The sequence below is a fragment of the Triplophysa dalaica genome, chromosome 2, assembly GCF_015846415.1.
Source record: "Triplophysa dalaica isolate WHDGS20190420 chromosome 2, ASM1584641v1, whole genome shotgun sequence".
Taxonomy (NCBI): domain Eukaryota; kingdom Metazoa; phylum Chordata; class Actinopteri; order Cypriniformes; family Nemacheilidae; genus Triplophysa; species Triplophysa dalaica.
The window spans coordinates 2,673,977-2,697,536 of NC_079543.1; the positions used below are offsets into that span (position 1 = coordinate 2,673,977).

The window sequence follows — 23,560 nt, forward strand, 5'->3', positions numbered from 1 at the left end:
TTTGTTCCATAGACCACTCCAGTCCACGTGCATTCTCACCCTGAATGTTTTGGATGTCTCTCTAAATAACACATGAACAAGTTAAAGAGCTAAATCATGTTGAGTTAAGGCATCAACTGTCACTTCATTATGTCATTAATGATGAAATAACAACAACAATCAGTGAAATAAACCAGAAATAATAAGAAGTCACCATAATAGTGTTTAGTGTTTCCTTTAGTCGGGGTCTCACCCTTCATTCATAATGTGAAGTTTGTTTCTAGTTGTAATAGTGTTTTTCTGAAGTACATTCAAAACACCTTGACAGAAGGTGAAATGGATTTTTTCCCTTTAGGTGGTAATTGCATTAGAGGACATAATAGTCAAATGCAGATGTGTTTCGTAATTGTATGACTAGGTCAGGTCAAAATTTCGTGAAGTTTTTTTTTTACTATTCCAATAGTTGAAATATCAGCTAAACAATTAAGACATCAAGAATCAGCTCATGAAACTCAACAGTGGTGACACTCAACAAAAGAAAGCTTCATGCGTCTATGCATTGTGGGTAAGAGCCTAGAACAGAACTCCTCCATGACTCCCAGCATGCATTGCTGCATGAAGAAAAGATGCAACTCAACTTTGTCACCATTGTTGAGATTTATAAGATGATTGTTGATGAATGGAAGTTTAAATAGGCTTCTGTTGTTTCCAACTAAGCTGTCAAAATAAAGATGTAATCTAAGGAAATATACGTCTAATAAATAACACACCAGCACTCAAAGTTGTGCAAATTTTCCCTACAACAAGAAACTAAATAATTTTTTCTCTTCTTGATTGCTAGATTTGTTCTTCAGAAAACTTCCTGTAATAAATCAAGGGTAAAGCTCAACTAAAGGAAACACTGAACACTATTATGGTGACTCTTATTGCTCATGTTTTCTTTAGTGATTGTGATTGTTAACAGCAGCTGTTCATCATTACTGAGATAATAAAGTGATGATTGATTCCTTAACTCAACCTGATTTTACTCATTAACTTGTTCATGTGTTGTTTAGAGAGACATCCAAAACATTCCCTGTAGTAATGCACGTGGACTGGAGTGGTCTAAATAACGTCTAAATAATGTCTAAGGAACACATTTTTGCTTGCTGGGTTGTCACATAATGTAATATGTGTTTGACTTGAAATGCCTGAAAACATGTAAGTTTAAATCATAGGGTGAGGCATACAGTATGAATGTGTGTATGATGGATTTAATTAACAAAGAATTTTCTTTGGTTAAATCAGTTGTTTGGCAAATGGTTCCTTTAGTCAATAAATATGTTGTGCCAGCAATGTCCAAATACAGCTTTTATATGTTGAAAACGGGTGGTGGAAGTGTCGGTTTGATTTTATTGCTGCACTGTAATTTTTTTTTACATTGCTATTCACTATTCTCTCTATATTGCTATAGATAATATATCTTCTTTGGTTTACATTTTTTCCCTTTAATACCCGTTTAAAATCCCTATAACCTGAATAATAATTGTATCGATTTTTTTGTCCTTGAAACTTCAGAAAAAGGAATGCAATAGCCTGAATACTTTTGCAAGGCGATGCATATCAAACAATAACATAATACATTTAATTAACAAACCTTTATTATGCAACTACAACAAAGTAAAGTTTTGTGACAATTTAAACAATACTCTCAAAAATTCTGTTGCTGAACCTTTTTTTGTTCTTTTTTATTAATTAAACACCGTGTGAGTTGAAAAGCTCTTTTAATATGTTTCATTGGTTAGACAATTGTAAAACCCACAGAATAGCATGAAGTATTGGTAAGGTTTAACTAAAATTACAAAAAAATTATGAAACGTGGAGAACATGAAGATCCAAGTTTTCGTCCAACATCAAGGTTATATTTTTTGATTATGCAAGATGTTGAAGTATTTATATTTTATGTGCTTAATAATGTAGAGCATCCCTCTTTCAAGAGCTTCTTTTCGAGTGTAGAGAGGCCGGTATATCTCTCCCTGTGTTCTGGAGTTTGGCTCTCCTCTCTTGTGGGCCAGTACTCGATCCACGTCTGCTCACCCAAGATGTACTGCAGTCTAAAAACAACAAGCGTAACACAAAGCCCAACACACAGTGACGTGGTGAGACTGCAAAGCACAATAATCATTTCCACTTAAACCAAAAAAGAACATGAAATGCCTAAACCAACCTCGCCTCGATGATCGGCAGGTCAGTGGATTTGCCCATGATGAGATACGTCTTGTCTTTTTCGATTCCCAAAGCAGTTCTGCAATTGGGATGAGCCAGAAACTCCCTTATCCTTCCCTCCATATCATCATCGCTGCCTTCAGGAAAGCACAGTGGAAACAAATAGTTTTACAGAAATCAACCAAATTTCAAATCGTGCAGTATGCTCAGAGAAGGCACAGACGAACCGTCCTTTAGGACCTGCTCCACCTTCATATTATAGATGTCTGAATGTTTTGTCAACTTCATGTCCACCACTTTGACTTTATAAACTGTGAAACATACAAACATACAGCATTATCAACACCAGAGCTGTAAAGTGTATTTACCAAGTTCAGGTCAAAGGTTTTTCTTGCATCTGCATAACAGCCAAAAATGAATACAATCACACAATTTATTTTGTTTACCATAATCCATGCCGGCTTCACAAGCCTTATCCGAACGAACATCTTTGCTGACTTTTGTTTTCTTCTGCAAACTGCAGTTTTCTGCATCAAGATGTACAATATAAAGCAGGAGATAAATACAGTTAATTGTAGTTACAATAGATTCTGAAGTGTTTCTGAGTGACTTTACCTTCAGCACACTGACACAAATCTCCATGACATAATCTGCTCAGAGCGCCGTCTTCTTTATCAGGGTGATAGTACTTTGTGCAGCGTGCGTCTGAGAAAACACAAGAGTTAACTCATGAGAACCAGTGGCAGAGTTTTTCACATGGGGTGTCATGGGTGTGGCCAAGACAACTTCAGGGGGTCCATACACCATGATAGTAAGTCAGTGTGTAATAGTGATGCGCTGATGGCGGTTAAATCCGCCGGCGCTGTTGATGATCAGCGGGTCGGGTGGGTTGTGTAATAAAAAAATACATTCTGATTAATTGCGGGTGGGTCGCGGATCAAAGATTGCTGGTTCGATCCCAGCAGCCACCACCAGTGTGTCCTTGAGCAAGACACTTTACTTCATGTTGCTCCGGGGGGGATTGTCCCTGTAATAAGTGCACTGTAAGTCGCTTTGGATAAAAGCGTCTGTCAAATGACTAAATTTAAATGTAAATGTATATATGTATATATATGCATTTTAAAGCAGGCACTAATTTGAAGTAATTTAAAAGAAATGCACGCGTGGTGGTGGTAGAGGACGGTCTATTTCTTAAAGCAGAAATGGAGGCAAAAGAGATAACGAGAGAAATTTAAAAAGGGAGAATTAAAAACAAAACAAAAGGTAGGAAAGAAAAGTACAGTGTGGGAGCGTTTTAGCGTAACAAGGATCAATCAAGTGCTGGGTATGTAGCCTACTATGCAACGACTGTGAGGCACTGTACAGTATGTATATGAAAGCCATAAGATTGGTACCTCTTATATGGTACATCGTGTGTTTGCAAGATCGAAAGATTAGATTTAAGCAATTACAAACAAAGACACTGCTAGAAAATGTACTGAGTAACTGAGAAGTTATACGTTTGAAGCAGCGGATGCGGGTGACATTTTAGCTTATTTGCTTGTCTCTAGGTGTAACCCTAACCTAGCATCAAAAGAGAAATAATAATTTACTTAACCTGGTGTTTCATCCGTAAATTTTACGAAAAAATACCGGCAGCGTGGTTACCAGTAAAATTCCGTAAATAATACAGGAAAAGAATGTTAACAGCTTTGCAGTTTAAAACCTCAGGGCACAAACTTCAAACTGTGAATGAACTTAATACATTTGAGCTTTTTATATTAACAACATTTCTTTATAGAAAATGAAAACTTGGTCCAAATGCATAAAAGTGATAAAATTACATTTACTTAATTTATTTCTTTGTAATTCATTATTAAAGTCACTTTTAAACAAAGCAACATGCAGCATGACATCAGAATATCTTCGCCTGACCGTGAGTTGAACACAGACTCCACTCTTCAGCTTAGTGGTGACCCACAAAACATTTAATATGAGAAAAGAAAAGAGAAAATACAAATTCCGTAGTTTTTACGGAAAAATACCGGCAGCTGTGGTTACCAGCAAACTACCGTAAAATTACGGGAACATCCTGTTTTTATTCATCCAATCAATTCACAGTGAAAAACATGAGCCACACCCACTATTCATCTTGTAAACACGTCAGAAAACTGAAGACGATCATCACTTCTGCTTCACAGGGACTGCAGCATAACAGTCATGACTTGATGCTTTATTGGTTTATTTAAAGTCACCGTTTTTGTGATCAGTGTTTGCTTTAGTTGGCCTCTTTCAGCCGTCATACATAAGTTTACAATTATCTTTGTGCTGCTATGACATTGTTTTATATAAAACATAGTTTGGTAGCAAATCACATCAAATGAAAGTGTGATTAGATATTTACTCTTTATCTGGGATGTTGTTTAATTACTTATTGTATTTTTTGCTACAAATGCCTCAATGCCTTTAAAATTAACGTTTCCTGCAATTGTCAATAAAGAAAGTATTTGAACCGTTTAAAGGCTTCAATTTGGTCTTTGACTTAGACATCAAGAATCAGTGTATGAATCTCAACAGTGGTGACTAACAAATGAAAAGCTTACAGACGCAATGCATGCTGGGAGTCATTGATGAGTTTTGTGCTTTGATGATACCCAGAATGCATTGCGTTTATCTTTAGAGGTTTTTTCTGTTGTCACCATTGTTGAGACAAACTGTTATATTCTAGATATGTGCTAGAACATTTATCATGTGTTAGATGTGCTGTTAAGGATATTCAGTAAATTAATTAATTTCATTCAATATCATAAATGAAGACAAGTAATTTTAAGCATTACCCACACTATTGAAAATGTACTTACTCACTAACACAAACAATTTAATGAGTTAGCTTTATCTGAGCTTTCCACCCACCTGAGTCAGTGTGTTTCAACTCATAGATGTCAATACTGGGGAAAGACTTCTTCACATGGAAGGCAAATGGTCAAGACCACAACTAAAGCAAACACTCTTCACCATAATGGTGACTCAACAAAACCATCAACAGTTAAACTTGTGTTCATTTTCAATTAGAACTTTTGTAGACGTGCAACAGAAATAAAGTGACAGTGGTGTCTGTAAGGGAAGGTGATAAAAGTGTTTGTGGAGTTTAAAAAAACTCCTTGTGAAAACTTTGGAATTTCACTGTTCATTTCCCAGAGAATTTGACAATGTTATCCGTATTTTTATGGACGTTTTTTAACAACAGTTTTCTCTGTGAAAACTACAGAATTTCAGTGTTAATTTCACCACATTTTTCACAGGGTTTTCCCGTAAAAACAATGGAATTTTTGCTGTTAATTTTACAGACAATTTAACAGTGTTTTTCTGTATTTTTTACGGACACTTTCTGATGACAGTTTTTTTATTTAAAAACAACAGAATTTTCCTGTTAATTTCACAGGCATTTTTTTACAGTGTGGCCATACTATAGAGTAACTTAGCTGTATTTTATTAGACCTTTAGCAATTGAGGTAATCATTTGAGTATCATGACCAGATTAATAGCTTAAGAATTTCAAAGTTAACTTAACAATAAAACACTGGTGGTGGCTGTAGCTGACGTTATAGCGTACATTAAGTAAATTGGCACTGCTCTGTTTATGTGTATATAACTAACCGAGATGTAACGTTAAACATAATGTTTAGGCTAAATCGGGAACCGACTCTCTTATTTGATAAACCCGTCTAGCGCCAACATTCATGTTTACTCATACAGCGACTTAAATTTCAAAATGATTTCTGCAAACAAAATCCCGATGCCTAGTCTGAAAACTAACCTTATATGCGAAATTTCCTTATTTTCCTGTTACTCGCATCACTTTTGTCCTTGATTAATTTGAAAGCTGCGCGCGGCACTGGACGCTTTTTTAGCAAGTGGTGAAATGAGATGTCAATCATCATTAAACTGCCCAATAAAATGCGATCTGACTCCACCCAGGACACCCCTCTGGCTCCGCCTCTGAAGAGAACATCTAGAGAACACTGAGAGAACATCTAGAGAACACTGTGAGTGTGTTAAAATCTCACCTGGTGAATAATATTCATAGACGGTGACTGCAGCCGGTTGAAGCAAACCCACTTTATTAACCTTGTGTATTCTGAAGGTGATTCTATCTCTTTCGGCATGAGAAACCTATGAAGGCAGATGATCATGATATTTTGGCATCCTGGTATCAAGGATGAAAATCAAACAACGTCTGAAAAATAGGGTTGAATACCTTATTGACGTAGAGGATGAGTGACCCTCGATCCGAGAGCTCCTTGTTCATCTCAAATTTCTGAATGGCTCTGTCTCTGCCCATGGTCAACTGTTGTAGCAAAAACATGTAAGAAGCCATCACACGCCACAGTCAAACATGGCTCATTTCTACGTGCTGTCTTAGATTCTTCTTCGGTTTACAACGATTTACATTATGAGACATTTCAAACATGAAAACTGTTTTGATTCCAAAATGGGCCAGTACCTCTGTGAGATCTCTTTCATCCACTTTAAATCCTGTCAGTAAACCCACATCCAGAATACTCATGGTGGCGTCTCTTGTTTCACTTTTGTAGCTGTTGAGATAAATCAATTAATAAAAGCAGTTTATTACATACAGATCATATGCAGGGGTTGGACAAAATAATGAAAACATTAGTGACATCTCTTTATTAATGAGGCGTTGGACCACTGTTTGTCTTTACAATGGGTGTGTTGTCCAACCCCTGTACAGCTTATCAAAATGTAAAGATTGTTTTGTAAACTTACAAGAAGTCCATTGTGAGCTTGTAACTTTCTTCAGCCCCTGGATAACTCACTACACAATTAAATTAAAATTAAGAGCTGCATAAAAGTACAAGAAGTATTTCATGGTTTCCGTTCAACACCAAAGCAAAACTCAATCTTACCGGAACTTTCTAGTTCAAATTTAATTTCCAGCTCAAAGTGTTTACAGTCAGAAATCTTGTCCACAGGTTTGGCATAATAAAGCATGAGCACCTGAAAACAGACACAGGTAACACTGGCGTCACACTTTCCTTAAATAAACATGAATGTGAAGACTATACATGTCAACTCACTGAGAGAGCGGCTGTTCCAGTTCCTTTAGCCGTCACTTTTAAGTTCTTATTGAGATCAAACTGTTGAGTGACACACACACATATTTCATTTGTTAGCAGAATAGTCGAATCAATAACTGTGTATGGAAAAGCCATGAATGACTTCTGACCTTGTGCGTGTGTGAAACATGCACATTATCTTTTCTGAAACGCCATCTGATTGGTCTGCTTCTTCCTTCCACAAACAGCTCCACGTCAAGATTGAAATCTTGCTCTTTCATCTGGGTTCGGTATTCAGCCACCGCCTGGAACACCATGATGGTCGCCTACGACAAATATGTCAATTCTCTTTCTTTTCATGATTTAAATCTGTTAATACCAGTTTATATCTAAAACTAATGTCTCCTTTAACATTCATGCACTTTAAATTTAAAGTGATTTTAGCGGCATCAAGTGGTGAGGTTGCAATTTGCAGCAAACAGCTCCCTCGACCCATTCCATTTTGAAGCACAGTGATGGCCGTAGTGTAAGAATTGTCGTAATATTGTTAAGTAAGTTGTTGGTTTACCTGTGTTGTGCCAGAACCGCCGTAGTGAGATTGTTGTCTGGCCAGCCAGTGCACGGCTTCTCCTGCTGTGTCGTATTCTTTTGCTTTGACGAGTGCCAGCACGGCATAGGCTGTGGCCTCTAGAGAATGATGATGTTGTCCCGGGACGATCCAAGCGATGCCGGCTGTTTAAAAGACATAACACAAACATGTACAGGAATGTGTCACTTTTTTTCTTTTTCATACTGTTAGCAATATTGCAACTGACTTAAGAGAGTGTCAATGACATACATCTTTCATGCCAGAAGTTACTATTTGAATTAATTGTTAACATTTTCAAAAATAACAAAATGTGTGAAATGAAGATGAATGACACCATCATTTCTGAATTTATGTGACTTTGATGTTTTGTTGAAGCTGGTTGTAACACTACTGACCTTCCTGTTGAGTGGAGTGCTTCATCAACTCCTCTTTATTGAGTTTCTTCGTGTTGGCCATGGCGTATGAAGTCATAGCAACAGCGTAAGGATTGGTCAGTGAGTGAAGTTTACCTTCCAGATAGCTAACAGCCTTTCTCATACTGTCATGAAGATTCTGTAAAGATGTGGTCAAAGCTGTGAGATGAATCATAAATACAAAAGATAACTGTGAAAACACTGCACGTACATAAACTGATCTGGCACAAAACTCGTTGCTCTCTTGCATGGAGATCAGAACAAAAGCGGTCAGAGATGCGTCTCCATCTTTCCCATATACATCACCCTGAAACAAAGCACAAACTGACTTTGGCAAACACATCCAAGTATACTTACATGAATGATCAAATAGAGCATGTGCACTATAGGTCATGAAAATACATGTAACACAAAAGTACTCAAATAAAACCAAGTGGTCGCATTACTGTTAAATAACTTAATTGAAGAAAGTTATTTGCAACATCAGAAAAAAATATCTCTGTGTCTGTTATGATGGTTTATCCCCAGCCATGTAGATTTGATCAAACAAAGTTTAACTTACAACCATCTCCCCATGAACTACAGCTTCATCCTCTTTAAAAGATCCGTCTGGCAGTAGTTTGTTATGAATCAGCCACTTGAGGGCGCTGCAGAGCACTTTTTCTTCTACAGAAATGAGGTTACTGGCCAGAGCAAAGACTTTAGCCACATATGCAGTCAACCTTTAACAGAAAGAAAGCAAAACATATACAGGAAAAACGGTTTTAAAAAGGTATGACGGATTGAAAACCTCTGAATAATGTTTATTAAAAACATCAACTTTTACCAGGTGCTGCTTTTTCTATTAACCCAGCTGGCATAGGACCCATCAGTTTTGCGGTAGGCCAGCTCCCCATGATAACCTTAATACAAAAGGGTAAAAAAAATTGCATTTATTTTTATTCACACTTGTCTCTGCTTCTGAATCATTTACGTCAAATTTAGATTAAACTGTACACACGTCATTTTAATATGTCGTCGTCATCTGACCTGTGATGATGTGTTTAATGGCTTCACTTCGACGGTCCATGCCGACAGTCTCCCACTGATTGGTGCTGTCCAGATAATGAGTGGCAATGAGAGGTAGAGTCATGTGGATCATAATATCTTCAGCAGTCCCGCTGGGCTGTACTATGAGTCGACCCATAAAATCTCCACTAATGGCCGGCTCAACCGTTTGAGTCGTGTCCTCACCTGAATGGGATGAAAAGAGTAAATGCTCACTTATTTCAAAACTTGTCATGAAGGATGCAAAGATGCTTTTTGACCTTTACTATACAGCCATAGAGAAAGGACCATTCCACATGTTCATCTAATCTGCATTTCTAGGAGTATTGTGGTAATCGTAAAGACGTAAAGTCATCCAACAGAAATGTGAAGAATGACAAGACACATAAAAACTGTGAGAAAAATCCAGGTTATCACATCAAAATATCATGCTTGAACTTTACCTAAAAACATGTGGAAATGTGACTGTTGTATTGCTTGAAAGTGAATGTGAACTTGTTTTCTTTGCATTATTTGAGGTCTTAAAAAATACAGAGCATCTTTTATTTTATTTTATCCGGTTTTGATTTTCTGCAAATAAATGCAAATAGAATCGATATATTTTTATTTGAAATTGGGAGGAATAGAAGTAGCTGACAGAATGAAACAAATATGATAATTTTACCTGTAAATAGAAAATTAAAAAAACTGAAAATGTTTTTGAAATGGTCTCTTAATTGTTTCCGCGACTGGATGTTGAACTCATACCCTAAACGATACTAGTTAATATGTTTAAAAAACAACATGTTACATGTCAGGTGTGTTTTGGAAATGACTTTTTATTTTGTAATGGCTGTAGGTTTCTTTCTTGCCCCCTGTGTGTTCCTGCAATGTGTCCCTTGAGTCCGTAAGCCAAGTTCTCATTGGTTCGTAGTCTTGTCATGTGCTTATCAGTTTAGTTTGTACATTGTTTCCTGTTTGTTAGTTCTGTCTCTTCATCATATGTTTTATATTGTTTTGTATTTAAACCCTCATGTTGGTCTTCTTAATCTGTTGTGTGCTAAGTTTGTGAATCTTGTGTGGTCATGATTGTTCATACTCAAGTCTGCTCTTGTTCGAGTTCATGTCATCATTACCTGTTACCATGACGAGAATGCTGGCAGGTGTGTCTGGAACCCGATCAACTGGAGCGGAAGTTCTAATAACTTCTTGTTGTTCTCCACCGGCTTCAAATAGGATAAAAAAGCAAAAGAGATTGTCTGGAATGAGTACTACTAATAAGGACTTTTTTAAGTACAGATCAAGAAAACAGCATATCACAACATGTCTCAAGGTGTTTAATGGCATTTATGAGATTATTGTTCTCACCGTGCTTCGCAGGATTAAGCTTCACAGTTTTCTCCCTCAACACTCGTTGGACGCCCTCAGACTGAAGAAGAAATGGAGTTATCGACCTGACGTCATTTTCGGCATTTTATGTCAAATAGGAATTGCTTCCTCAGGTCCATGTTTATTCATCATGTTACAATCAACAAATAAATAACAATGCTAGAATTATCCGTCAGACTTACCACCACTTTCAGGGTCTTCTTCACTCCATCAGGGGTGATAAAATCAGGCGCCGCAGCCTTCACCTCAATCTGATGTTTGCCCAACTCCATAGGAATGATCACGTATGGAACAGATCTGCTAGAAGAGCCCTCGACTTCTACAATTGTTTTGTATTCACGCTTCTTACCGGCAGCGCTGCAAATGTGTCGTGTCTCCATAAACTCCACACGCACCTGTTGAAATGAGACTTTGAACATCTCTTTGAAATCTTCGGAGGCAACATAAAAGCAGCCATTTATTGAGGGAGAAATTCGACTGAAACGTCAAAAACAAAGAGATAACTCTGCAAACAATGAGCATGCGATCCACCGGCGTTTTTTAGACAGCATAGATTCAGCGGCTTGACACAGAAGAACCACCGTTGGGACACTGTGGGCAAGCCGATCAATGTAAAAATGGCAGCTTTTCTTGGGTGGCACTCCACCCACGGCTTGCCACCGGTGGGCCTCTGTTGGTCTGGTAGCAGCTGACCACCTGCGACAGCCGCCAAATTTCCGCCGATGGTCCGCACCTAAGTTTTCTTCTAGGTCCCTTAGTAAGGGTCTAGAAAGTCTCTATTGAACAAAGTACCTATGCAATAGTATCATTTAAGTGGGAGGAACAAGCCATCATAACTATAATTTACACGCTGGAAAAACAATGAGCAAAAAGCGGGTGGGCCCGTCAATGGTCTGCCAGCCTAATGTTAGCTGGGTATGTTAATAAGATGTGAAGAGAAAGTGCCAGATATAAGAAGGACTGAAAAATAAGACGTTCAGCAGACAGAATAACCTTCATCTTCTTTCGGCTGTTATTGTGAATAATAGCTTTGATTTCCAGCTGCTCGTAGCGAACGGCCGAGAACGGCATCTTGAGGTCGATGAAAAACATCTCGAAAACAACCATCTCCAGAGGATCTGCCACACAGATGCCTTTGGGAAAGACGGCAGAAGCGAAAATGTTACAAAGCCAAATAATATATATTTAAGACCTTTGACTCACCATTTGTGCTTGACACGCTAATGGCTAAGATTTGCCAGGTTGTGATGGATTCCTTCAGGTTGATGTTGTCTTTTGATAGTACGCTGCCATTTGAGAAAATGATGAGTAATTTTACACGCATATAAAACTCTTTCATCAAACAGGTCAGGCTCTCGCTTACCAGGTTTTATCTATACATTGAGGAACAGTCACCTCCTCCCAAAGCCAGCTCTCAGGGAACTGTGTCCGTGACACAATATCTTCAGAGTCTGGGTAGTCATCATCATCGTCACCTACGTAAACGGGTAAAAGTGTGAGGGAATATATCGTCCGTGAACATAAGATAATGAAATTAGTCATCATCTGATTCTGTATGACAAACAGAGATTGTAAGTGTTGTATGTTTATGATATAATTTGTTAACAAACTTAAAATAAGTAAGGTTTGGTGACCAGTTTAAACTTTAGTATAAATGAGATCTTTTAGTTTTGCATGGTTCTCACCATATGATCTCCGTCTTCTCTTTGAAGGAGTAGGGCACTCGTTCACTAGAAGAAGAAATTGCACTAGGATTAGCATTAGCATTAGAGACAAAGGAATTATCCTGTATATTATATAAATATGCAAGTCATTTTATTATCTGAAAAAGTACTTGTTCTGCTTTTGGTTCCTCCAGCGGTGCTGGACTCAAACATCAGACCAGCATCATAGAAAACCCCCATACTGTCTCTTCCACTGCCCGCTGTACAACCTGTGTCATGTTTCTCAATCACGTCCCAGATCTACACAAAGCAAACCAGTTATCAAAATTGAAGATTTCCTGTAGCTCAGTGAGTAGAGCATGGCGCAAAGTGATGAGTTCGATCCCAGGGGATTGCAAATACTTAGAAACAAATGTCTAGTATAATGCAATGTGGGTCGCTTTGGATAAACGCGTCTGCCAAATGCATAAAAGTAAAGAAGAATTTTATTTTTATTTTGGTTTGCTTTATGTTGCTTGATGAAGATTCATCACCTTCGACTGTGTGAGTCTGTTCTTGTTGAGGACATTCACAGCCTTGTCAACCACCACCAGACCAACTTTAGCTCCAGGATCTCCAGTTATTTTCAAGCTGAACTCATCACCTGGTCTATAAGTGTTGGCCTTGTTCTTTACCTCAAGACTGAGCTGTTGAATGAAAGACAAAAACACAGACGTGTTGAATATGATGTGAAGTCATGTCAGCTTAAACCAATAACTTTATGGTCAAGAGCTCTGAACCACATGAATATCTCAAGTTGTTAATAACTTCTGCTGATGCGTGAAATCTTTTGATATGGTTTGTAAATAGAAATAAACAACGTTATCAGTCAAAATCATTTTTAATCTTGTTCAGGGCTCCATACTAACATTTGAGAGGGTTATACAAGTTATACTGGTGGCACCAGCCCTTTATCTGGTAGCACCAGAGTCGTGAGGTGAGGCCAGAAAAAAACACTTAAACTATTGTATTATAAATAAACTCTCTTTCAACACTTTACCATATTTAATGCACATCTTTAACAACTAAAATTATTGTATGCTTCTATTTTCCCTTTATCTGTTGTGAACAACTCATAGAAGAACAGAATTTCTTTAATATCAGTGTTTTTGGGCTGTTCTTTGTTGTTTGTTGTTTGAAGAACATGCTGCTGCCCCTTGAAGAGCGAGTATACAGAGCAAATATACTGTAGCACTTATGTTTTGTTCACAAAACAGAACATTTTAACAAGGATACATGCTACCCAGATAGCAAATTTTTGCGGCCCACATCTGGCCCACACCTCACTCCCCATACTTTACTCATCTGGCCCACATACGGCGTGGAATGATGGCACTTGTGCGGTCCGCTCCTGTTTGCCAGATTTGGGCCACAGGCATGCCAAAGCTATGCCACATGTCAAACATCAGAACAAATAAAGCAGAGCTGAACCAAATATAAAAAACAATTCATTTAAATTCTTACCCAGATTTTTCCCAAAACCAACATCTTTCTGTGCTCCTGTTTGACAGAATTTGTATTGAGTTTCATTATTATTATAGTGATGATTGAGTTATTAGTGATGAACATCTGCTGTTAACAAACAGCATCACTGCAGAAAAGTTCAACAAAAACTACAAAAAAATTACCCAGAGAAACACAACAACTACAACCTGAAATACAACCTGAAATACAACTCAGCTAACAAAAATTTGTCATAAGAACGTTCCTTAGAGGTTTTTCAGATGTTTGATGTTTCTTTAATGTTTAAAGAATGTTACCATCATGGTGATCAGTGTTTCCTTGGGTTGTGCTCTTGACACCTTTTTTGATTGATCTGCTGACAGTTGGTTCTTATAAAGTGCACTTGACATGGCATACAAATGAGAACCTAACCAAATGGTATTGATGAAACCACTGTGGTGTTATAATGTAATTGTGCTCTCATTTAGTTTGAGTGCTCAACTGTTGATCCTTAAAGAACATTGTAAGATCAGGAACTTTGATTGTATTTGGATATCTAGACAGATTTGTGAAAAACAGATGTATTATCAAACAACATTTTGAAATGACAAAGACATCAAGAATCAATGTATGAATCTCAGCAATGGTGAGAAACAACCAACTAACTCAGATAAAAGGCTCAACCGCAATGCATGCTGGGAATTATAAATTCGTTTTGTGCTATGATGTTACCCAGCATGCATCACAGCATGAAGTTTTCTTTTGTTTATTCTTACCATTGTTGAGATTCATAAACTGATTCTTCATGTCTGTGTCGAAGTTATGTATAAGTTTCTTTTTTTCTAACAAATCTTTATAATCTTAAATACGTAATCAAATTCCCAGATGTTTTAATGTACATACAGAATCAGCAGCACAGCAATTTATTCAAACGTAAACATGGCAGATATCTCACTGACCTTCAAACAACAACATTGATCAGAGCATCATTTCATTATCTATTACAAATGTACATTAAAGGTACATATATGTGCAAGAGTAAATGTCAAGGGTCACAATCCCAACTCAAGGAAACACTGATCACCATGATGGTGATTTTTTCAACTGGGAACGATCTTAAAACATAAACAACTGACATTTTGAATATTTTAAAATGTAAAAAAAACTCTAAGCAACGTTCTTATAGCAAACTTTTGTAAGCTGGGTTGTATTTCTCTGTGTAAATATTTTTTTATTTTAAAAAGCAGATGTTCATCACTAATATCTCAATCATCACTATAATAATAATGAAACTCAATACAAATTAGGTCAAATTTGTATTGGACCAAAATTTGGTTTTGGGATAAATCTGGGTCAGAATTGAAATTAATTGTTGTTTATATTTGGTTCAGCTCTGCTTTATTTGTTTTGATGTTTGACATGTGGCATAGCTTTGGCATGGATCTGGCCAAGGATCTGGCCCAGATGATTTTTGCTATCTGGGAAGTAGGGTGCAGTGTGCAGCTATCACTGCAGAGCAAACGGGTAAGGTGCCTTGATCAAGGTCACTTCAGTCATTTCCTGGTAGCACTGAGAATTGAACCAGCGACCTTCTGACTTCGAGAAGAAATCTCTATCCACTAGACCACAACTGACCCCTAACAAGTACATAACATTTCATCTAGCATTTTGTATGTTTAGCAGTGTCGCTGGAGAGTACTTCAGTTTCAAACAGCCTGTGGCAAATGTTGTTTCCTTCATTAGCTTCACATTGCATACAATACAAGTATATATTTCGTTATTGTTGCTGTTTTTTACCTTTTTGCATTCAGCAGGCAAAACATATGACAGTCAAAGTTCTGGTATGAAACTCTAGATGGTTATAGTCTACTAGTATGCTATAGTCTTAACACAATCAAACATAATAACTTTACCACACAGCACATCTGATTGTTTCCTTCTGTATCAGCAGCCAATGAGCTTGCTGCTCAACGTTTAAATCTCGGCTAGTGATTGTCGTAGCACTGCAGCGCGAATCAGCAATTTCCTTTTTTAGACATTAAAAACAAGGTCTGACATATGTTTGAAAGCATGAATTTCATAACTTTGACACATTTGTAAAGATATTTCTCCACACAAGATTTCTTGTTGTTGCTTAAAACCTCTTATGGTAATGATATTTAACATCGTTGTGTACACAGTATGATGTTCTTTGTTTTTTAAGTGCTGATCATTTCTTGTGATGGTTTACTTACTGTTCCCAAGCACGTGTCCTTCACATCAACCCAAACAGAATCAGACACCACCTCATCTGATCCCACATGATAATATGCCACGAAGCGGAAAGACGGCACCATGTCTTTAGTCACAGGTAGAGAGAGAGTGACTAAAGACTGTCCTCTTCTCTTATACCTGTCCACCATCACGATCTGTCCTCTACTGATGATCTGAAAATAACAGACAAATGAATAAAAAGACGCCCGGGTTTTCAAATAGAAGATTTTCCATGCATGAAGTAGTATTGACAAATTATTGTAAATGTATTGACTTTTTAGGACAGAATATGATTTTGGACTTGACCTGTTTATGTAGTCCCTGTAAGATTGTCAGCTATTTAAAGCCTCAGGGCTCTCACTGGTGTATAGAGTTGGACTTAGGATTTATTATAACTATAAGTATGCATAGGTTTAATTTGACTGGGTCTGTACTGACCTAAACTGCAAAAACTGATCTGTAAAAATTGTGTGATTGAAACCAAAAGCATCGTTCATTCTCTTGTCTTCCACGTGTAACAGAGGCAAGCTAGTGAAGAGCTGTGCAGTATGTAAACCTCACTCCCCGGCCTCAAGGACACTCTAGCGACAGACGCTAGGGACTGCGGTCTTGTCGCTAGAGTGCCCGACTCCCATGCCGGACAAACTCAGTTCAAGGCCCGCTTGGAGCGGTGCGGAGCGTTCCGGTTACAAAAACATTCCCCTTAAAGGGACAGTTAACCCAAAAAAATTCTCTCAAAGAAGTCAAATGAAGATATTTGAAAGGATGTCAGTAAAGAAACAGATCTCATCCCCCATTTACTGCCCTAGTAGGGAAAATAAATACTATGGGAGTCAATGGGGGATGATGTTTGGTCACTGACATTCTTCAAAATATCTGCTTTGGGTTTGGCAGAACTGTATAGAAGAAATGTATAATGGTTTGGAACAACCTGAGGGTGAGTAACTGATGACAGAATTTTCATTTTTGAGTGAACTATCCCTTTAAGAATTTGAAGTCCTCTGCAGACAATTTTCATTTCATTATATGACTGTAAACCTCTCTCACCATGTATGTGTAATCTTGATCTTTGGCTCCTGGACTTCTTCCTGTGTACAGATTGACTTTCATCTGATCACCGATCTCGAGCTCAGCAGCATCAATGCCGACGTGCAGGTAGTTTTGGGAGTTGCTTTTGGGAACGTATGCTTGAGCTGTCATCGTCTTCACTGCCTGCTGTTCATCTTGTAATTGTGGATCTATGGTCTTTGCCTGAAAATATATAAAAACTGTAAGAGTGTATACAGATATAAATAACTATCAACAGTTGCAATTCTATTTAATGGAATATCCCAGATCAGCAATGACAAACAGGTCTTACGGTGATCTGCAGTGATGGAGAATCTCCCTGAGAATTGACGGTGACCTTTGCAATGCCATTGGCTTTTGTTTGACCTATGACCCCTCCAGGGTTGACCTCCACTGGTACATTTTTAGTAGGCGTCTGGTCAGGATTTGTCACGTAAACCTTCAAAAAATAGCCAGTCAAAATAAAAGAAGGAACAAATAAAACAGAAAACAATAACTGTGATGTAACTTCACAGATTTATAATCAAGGTCTTCATGGTTGAACCCTTTTAGTCTAGATTCATACCGAGACGTCAAAGGGCATTCCAGGTTTGAAGAATTGAGGTGTTCTCTTGAAGTGGATGGTGTACGGTGACGTCACAATCTGAATGCCTCTCTTTTGTGCTTCCACCATTTCACTGCCTGAAACACACACACACCATTATGTCAACAGTATATAGACACATACACATAAACATAATAAACAACAGATAAACAGTGTGTGTTGATCTCACCGGTCTCTGTTAAAACACTGACTGAAACAAAGAGTGATTTCCCAACCAGCTGGAGGATGTTTGGAAAGGTCTGAATGATCATGTCCCTGGTCAGATCAGCTGAACCCTTTCCTTCAGATATCTGTTTATATATCAGACACAGAACATTATTAATAAGTGTATAATATTTACTTATATCTGATATATTATTGTTATCTAAATCACAGGTTTGTTCACAGTGGGCTGTAAAGCTCACCGGGACTCTTTGTAGAGAGGCGGCGATACTTGTTTTACTGTCACCATCTATAACACCAAACACCACAAACGCTTGTCCCTCAACCTTCTTCCCAAACAGATACCTAAAACACATACGTTTTAAATCCCTTAGTATTTCTACAAACTCTTTTGAATTGTATTTGTACAACGGGTACAATAATGAGCTTTTCCACAACTGATGATTTATAAGATGAATTGATGGGGGACTCATGTACACTTATAAATTCTCCCATCTTGAAAAAGGAGGAACGTCAAGACTACTTTAAGGAAAAGCTTTTGTACTTAAATTCCATTTTATTTCACTCAATTAAATTGACATACTTGTTGAGAGAAGTTCATCTTACTCAGCAGTAATGTCGACTGTTAAACGCTCATCACCAACATAGAAGAAGGACTTGCTGGGCATTAAAGTGACTTCAAAAGTTGGAAGCACTGCAAACCAAAACAAACATATAAACACATACTTTGGGCTTAAGAGTTATCTCCATATTGCACAACATGCTGGCTTTGTTGACACACGTCTCACCGTATTCTTTGACCTCAAAGTCTGAAGTGAATGTCGTCTGGGGGGTGTTTGCGTACCGTGTGACCACCTTCCAGATCCCAGGACTTCAAACATAAACATGTTGATAACATATAAACAATCGTCAGATCATGAATAGAGTTAAAATAAAAACTGATTTCACATCCACTGCTATATACAGTGATGAAGTGAGGGGATATTTTCATGTACATACATCTACGGTGTCCTGATTTCGACACCATAGACAGTGTAAAATGAAGTTGTGTTCACCAGGGAAGAACATGATATTGATATCAACACACCTGGCAACCTCAGGAATATTGTACTTTCCAGACTTCATTCCTTGACTTGGAGAAATCTTCTCTGATAAAACCGTGATGCCTTGTGGATTCTTTAGAAAACATTAGAAGAAGTCTTATGAGTTATTGATGAAATGTGATGTATTTGTGTCTAGAATAACAGCGTGTTCTTATTGAAGCGTGTACCATGATATCCACTGAGACTCCAGACTGACTGTGTGGATGAAGGTTTGGAGTCAGAGAGAAAACCCGGTACTGGACTACAAACAGGATTGAAAGATTCATTCATCACTATCAACTGTATTTAGTTTATTTCAATCGTTCAGAATGATCAAATCTGGTTGTAAATGATGTCATGATCTTACCTGTGCTAGCAGGTGTGTAGATGGGTTTGTCTGTTTGTACAAATATATATCCCGACTGAAATGACACCATGACCACTTTCTCCAGGGTTTTAGAAGGAAATTCAGCCTGTAAACACACATACTGCTTCTCCAGAGGATCGTCACTGAAGTAGTTTTTATCATCGGGAATCTAAACACCAACAAAAACACATTTTCAGAGATGGAATCACACATTCATGTTCTTATTTTGAATGAAGGAGAAATCATTTTGAAACGAGACGCTGGAAACAAACGAATCACACACTTGTTCTTCACATTTGCGTCACCTTTATCTTTGCCAGCAACTGGTATTTGTTGGCCGCTGTCAGGGTCACCGATTCAGAAAAGATTTCCACATTTTTGCGCGGGTGGTTCTTCACCACGATCCTCACTATCAGGTCTCCTGCATTATAATCCTGAGCCTCCACGAACACGTTCTCTGAGGAACCAACCCTCAGCAAATTAGGAGCCGACAGAACGAATCTGAGAAGATAAAATCACAATGTCTTAAATACAATCTATACTCTAGAAGTTGATAGTGTTTTGAATACTCACAGTGGGTCACATAATGTGATGAGAGGAGAAGAGAGAAGAACAACAGTCGACCACAACAGATGCACCTTCATCTTGACTTTCTGTCTGTCTGTTCATGTTTGTGCAGCATCACAGATTTATACTCGACATCAGTGAGTCAAACAACAGATTAATAAATAACTCATGAGAATGTGAAGAGTTAACTGTAGTCTTATTCTGATTCCAGTAAACGGTTGTGTACATTCAACCTTTGATAATCTGGCGATTGCTGTGTTGATCTTGTAAAATATTGATCAGTACATTGAAACAGAAATGAAAGCACCACACAGAAGCTCAGCAGCACTCACAACAGAGAACTTCTCTGACTTGAAGTGTCATGGCAGGTGACACTATTTTATCCTAAAATCATAATTAATTATTATCAGGTTGTGTTGCGGTACTACACCAGCAACTGCAGATATTTTCCGTAGCACATTACAATAAGGTTGTATTTTATTAAAAGTTGTACACTGATATGGTGTGTGTGTGCGCAAACCTCTAAAACACTTCAATGAAACATCCTGAAAAGTCCTGCTTGTAGATGTCTCCTGGTCAATCTGCTTGTTTTATTATCCAACTCGGATCCAATATAAAAAAGCAAAACTAGCTCTTCTGTTATTAGTGTTTATTAGTATAACTGGTCTGACGCCAATCAGTCCAATGTCCTTTCCCTCGCCATAGTAGGAAAAAAAGTGTGATCTCTAATAAAGACTGACGTTTGCACACGCACTAGCAGACCTCCGTTACACTTCGAATGATCCGCATGTGTTTCACTGATGAAGAGAAGTTGTCGCCAATGTTACTGTTAATTGCTAAAAGCCAAAGTTTAGGGGGTTGTGTCAAAAATAGTTTGTCTAGATAAATAGCTGTATTCTGACTCAGGTACCATCATTTTCTTCCAAATACGACATTTTTGAGCTTCTGATACGATATTTAGACATTTCCAATCTGGCAATACTGAGCATTTCGTGTATGGCACACACTGAAAAAATGATTCTTGAGGATTAGTAAATGTAACCCATGCAAATCAGTTAAATTTTACGTAAATGTACTAGGTAGCAAAGTAAACTATACGCAATCTTTCTGCATCTAGCAAGGATTTCCACTTAATTAGATTGAGTAGATTTTATTCTATGTTTTTAACCTAAATTTATCAGATATGAGTTATGACACACTAAATGAAATTAGATAAGGTCCACCTGATATTTCTCAATATTAATTACTTATAAAAATTGAGTAATATTAGTTTATATAACCAACAACAGTTAATCTGCTTATTGTCACAAAACGGCTGTCAGTGTGAGACAGAACCCAAATGCAGGACAGGTGAATGGTATAAAACAGTCTTAAACAAAACAAACAAAAATCCTCGATGGGGGGAAAAACACGAAAAAATTATATAAAATTTTTTAGAATAAAATCTACTCAATCTAATTAGGTGGAAATCCTTGCCTCAATTTTATTGAGTAGTGTTGTAAATTCCCAATTATACTTCTTTGATATTTTCCATTGAATATTTTAATTTAATAATCTGGATTAAAATGTATGAGCACTTTATGTGGTTTTATCACGTTTGTGATTGTTAGTGCTCAATTAATATTGTTTCTTGTTTTCTTAAGAGTAGTTGTTGGCTGGCTAATAAGGGCCTATTATATGGTGATATTAGTGATCTTATTTGTAATAATACTTGAAAATAATTTAAAAAATATTAAATGATCATGCAGTTGTACTGTCTTGTGATTTCAAAAAGTTTTAGAAAAATAAATCTCTATGAACTTGAATGAATCATACAGCAGGGGCGTGAAACTGCATCCTCCCCCTACTGGAGAAATAAGGCACAGCAGGGGCGTAAAACTGCCTGGGGCACAAAACTGCATGCTCCAGGTCTGCAGACTCCCCATATAGGAATACAATGGGATTTTAGCCGGACGGCATGCGAGCGTATACACGTTTGTTCTCACGTCAGTTTGCTAGCGAGTAGCCAAATTTGCATATTTTACACCTCATACAGAGGATGGGCTGCTTGTTGTCTAAGTCATGACATGCTGAATGCCCCTTGAGATGACCGTGAACTTCACATGGAACCTCCATCACCCACTCCCCTTAACATTCTCAATATTACTTTGATAGAACAGTTTTTAGGCAGCCTATCTCCACCATGAATATTAATCACATCCAAAAGTACCTACATGTTTAAAAGTGCAATATTCTAGTGCAGAGCATGCAATACGGTTTATGCATAATTAAGTAAATTACGTGTATATTTGTAAAAAGCATAGTATACACAGTTTTGTTATACTTTGCATGTATATAATTAACTGTCCCTCTTACCTCTTATGTAAATTAATTGTTTTCTTCATTGATGTATTTTATTTTTATTCTATATATTTTTTTTTTCCATTTCCTGTGTTTGTCTATACTGTATTTTTTCATTCTGAGCTCCTGAAACCACAACACGTTGCTTGTCTTTGTGTGCACAATTGGAAAATAAAGCTTATTCAAAAAAATTTCTGATCAATTGCTCTTATACAATTTATTATACTCTTTTTGGTCTTAGCCAGTGCGTTATACACACATTATATTTCTACTATGTAGTTACATGTATGTAGATTTATGTAAACTTTGTCACTTGTTTTATGTACAGAAAATGTCTAATGTCAGAACTGTGTTTCTGTACAGGTATGTCTTTGATGGTGCGTTAAAAGTTCCACAGTTAGGTTTTACCTTGTCATGATGTCATACACGAAAACAGACAGTTTTACTGTACCATTTTGGGAATCGGCATACGTCACAAAACAGTACGATGGCTAATAAACTTTTGGGACATTTTGGGCTGCCATATCTCGACTTTCTTTGAGTTATACCCAGTATTCCTGACTACCACCTAGCCAAAAAGCACACATTTTTACTGTAGCAGTTTTAAGTAATTGACCCCTGAAGTTGGCATATCTCACATAAAAATATAAATATCTTGTAGTGTACAAAAATATTATTAATTCCCCTGTGGAATTATAAAAGGTTTTTAATTATCTATAATTTAATTTTCTAGTTTTTATAATTTCTCTCTGGTTGCCCAGTACTTGATCCAGGTGTGCTCACCCAAGACGTACTGCCGGCTAAAAATATCAGAAAAGAAAGACACACACACAGTAACAGTCTACGTCTGTGTGAACGTCAAAGACTCCTTTTCAACGTAAGCAACACTCCATAAACCAACCAAAGCGAATCAAACACACATACACAGGGTATTGGGTTTTTTAATGTCCGATATTAAGAAAGCACTGTGGCCGCATGCATGGCCGATATAACACAAATGTAATTAAATGAGTAAATGAGAATCATACAGAAAATTGGTGAAACTAAATTAACAATTATTGTGTATTACAGCAAAGTCCCTGGTCTATATATGAGTCCGTACCAAAGGGTGTACAAATGTACACAAAGCCGAGTCTTTCTGGAGTGAAATGTTAAATTATTCATGCAGTTAATTAATCAATTGAGTTCACATTACGGCATCAATTTCACATCAAGCGTATAATTATCATAACATAATCATAATGCATCAATATTATATGCTGTATAGGCCTATAGGTTTTTTTTTTTTGGAAAAAAAACTGCATTCAAACCTG

At 37.3% G+C, this 23,560-nt stretch overlaps 1 protein-coding gene across 1 annotated transcript; it reads right to left on the reverse strand.

Moving 5' to 3' along the window:
* Positions 1 to 1,597: 1,597 nt before the first annotated feature.
* LOC130435303 (complement C3-like) lies at positions 1,598 to 20,056 on the reverse strand. Its single transcript, XM_056765818.1, has 40 exons — positions 19,914 to 20,056; positions 19,646 to 19,841; positions 19,341 to 19,509; positions 19,162 to 19,235; positions 18,979 to 19,067; positions 18,680 to 18,762; positions 18,498 to 18,585; positions 18,134 to 18,236; positions 17,899 to 18,019; positions 17,691 to 17,806; positions 17,418 to 17,564; positions 17,105 to 17,308; positions 16,039 to 16,230; positions 12,856 to 13,008; positions 12,493 to 12,622; positions 12,344 to 12,388; positions 12,022 to 12,133; positions 11,862 to 11,944; positions 11,652 to 11,791; positions 10,841 to 11,053; positions 10,638 to 10,698; positions 10,406 to 10,495; positions 9,273 to 9,476; positions 9,070 to 9,145; positions 8,806 to 8,965; positions 8,455 to 8,550; positions 8,226 to 8,382; positions 7,810 to 7,973; positions 7,412 to 7,567; positions 7,263 to 7,322; positions 7,092 to 7,182; positions 6,952 to 7,000; positions 6,668 to 6,758; positions 6,422 to 6,511; positions 6,231 to 6,336; positions 2,800 to 2,889; positions 2,631 to 2,711; positions 2,412 to 2,495; positions 2,186 to 2,321; positions 1,598 to 2,072 (listed from the first exon to the last, which is right to left on the reverse strand). The coding sequence occupies exons 1-40, from the start codon at positions 19,982 to 19,984 to the stop codon at positions 1,919 to 1,921; spliced, it is 4,725 nt and encodes a 1,574-aa protein (XP_056621796.1). The 5' UTR covers positions 19,985 to 20,056; the 3' UTR covers positions 1,598 to 1,918.
* Between the last annotated feature and the right edge of the window lie 3,504 nt (positions 20,057 to 23,560).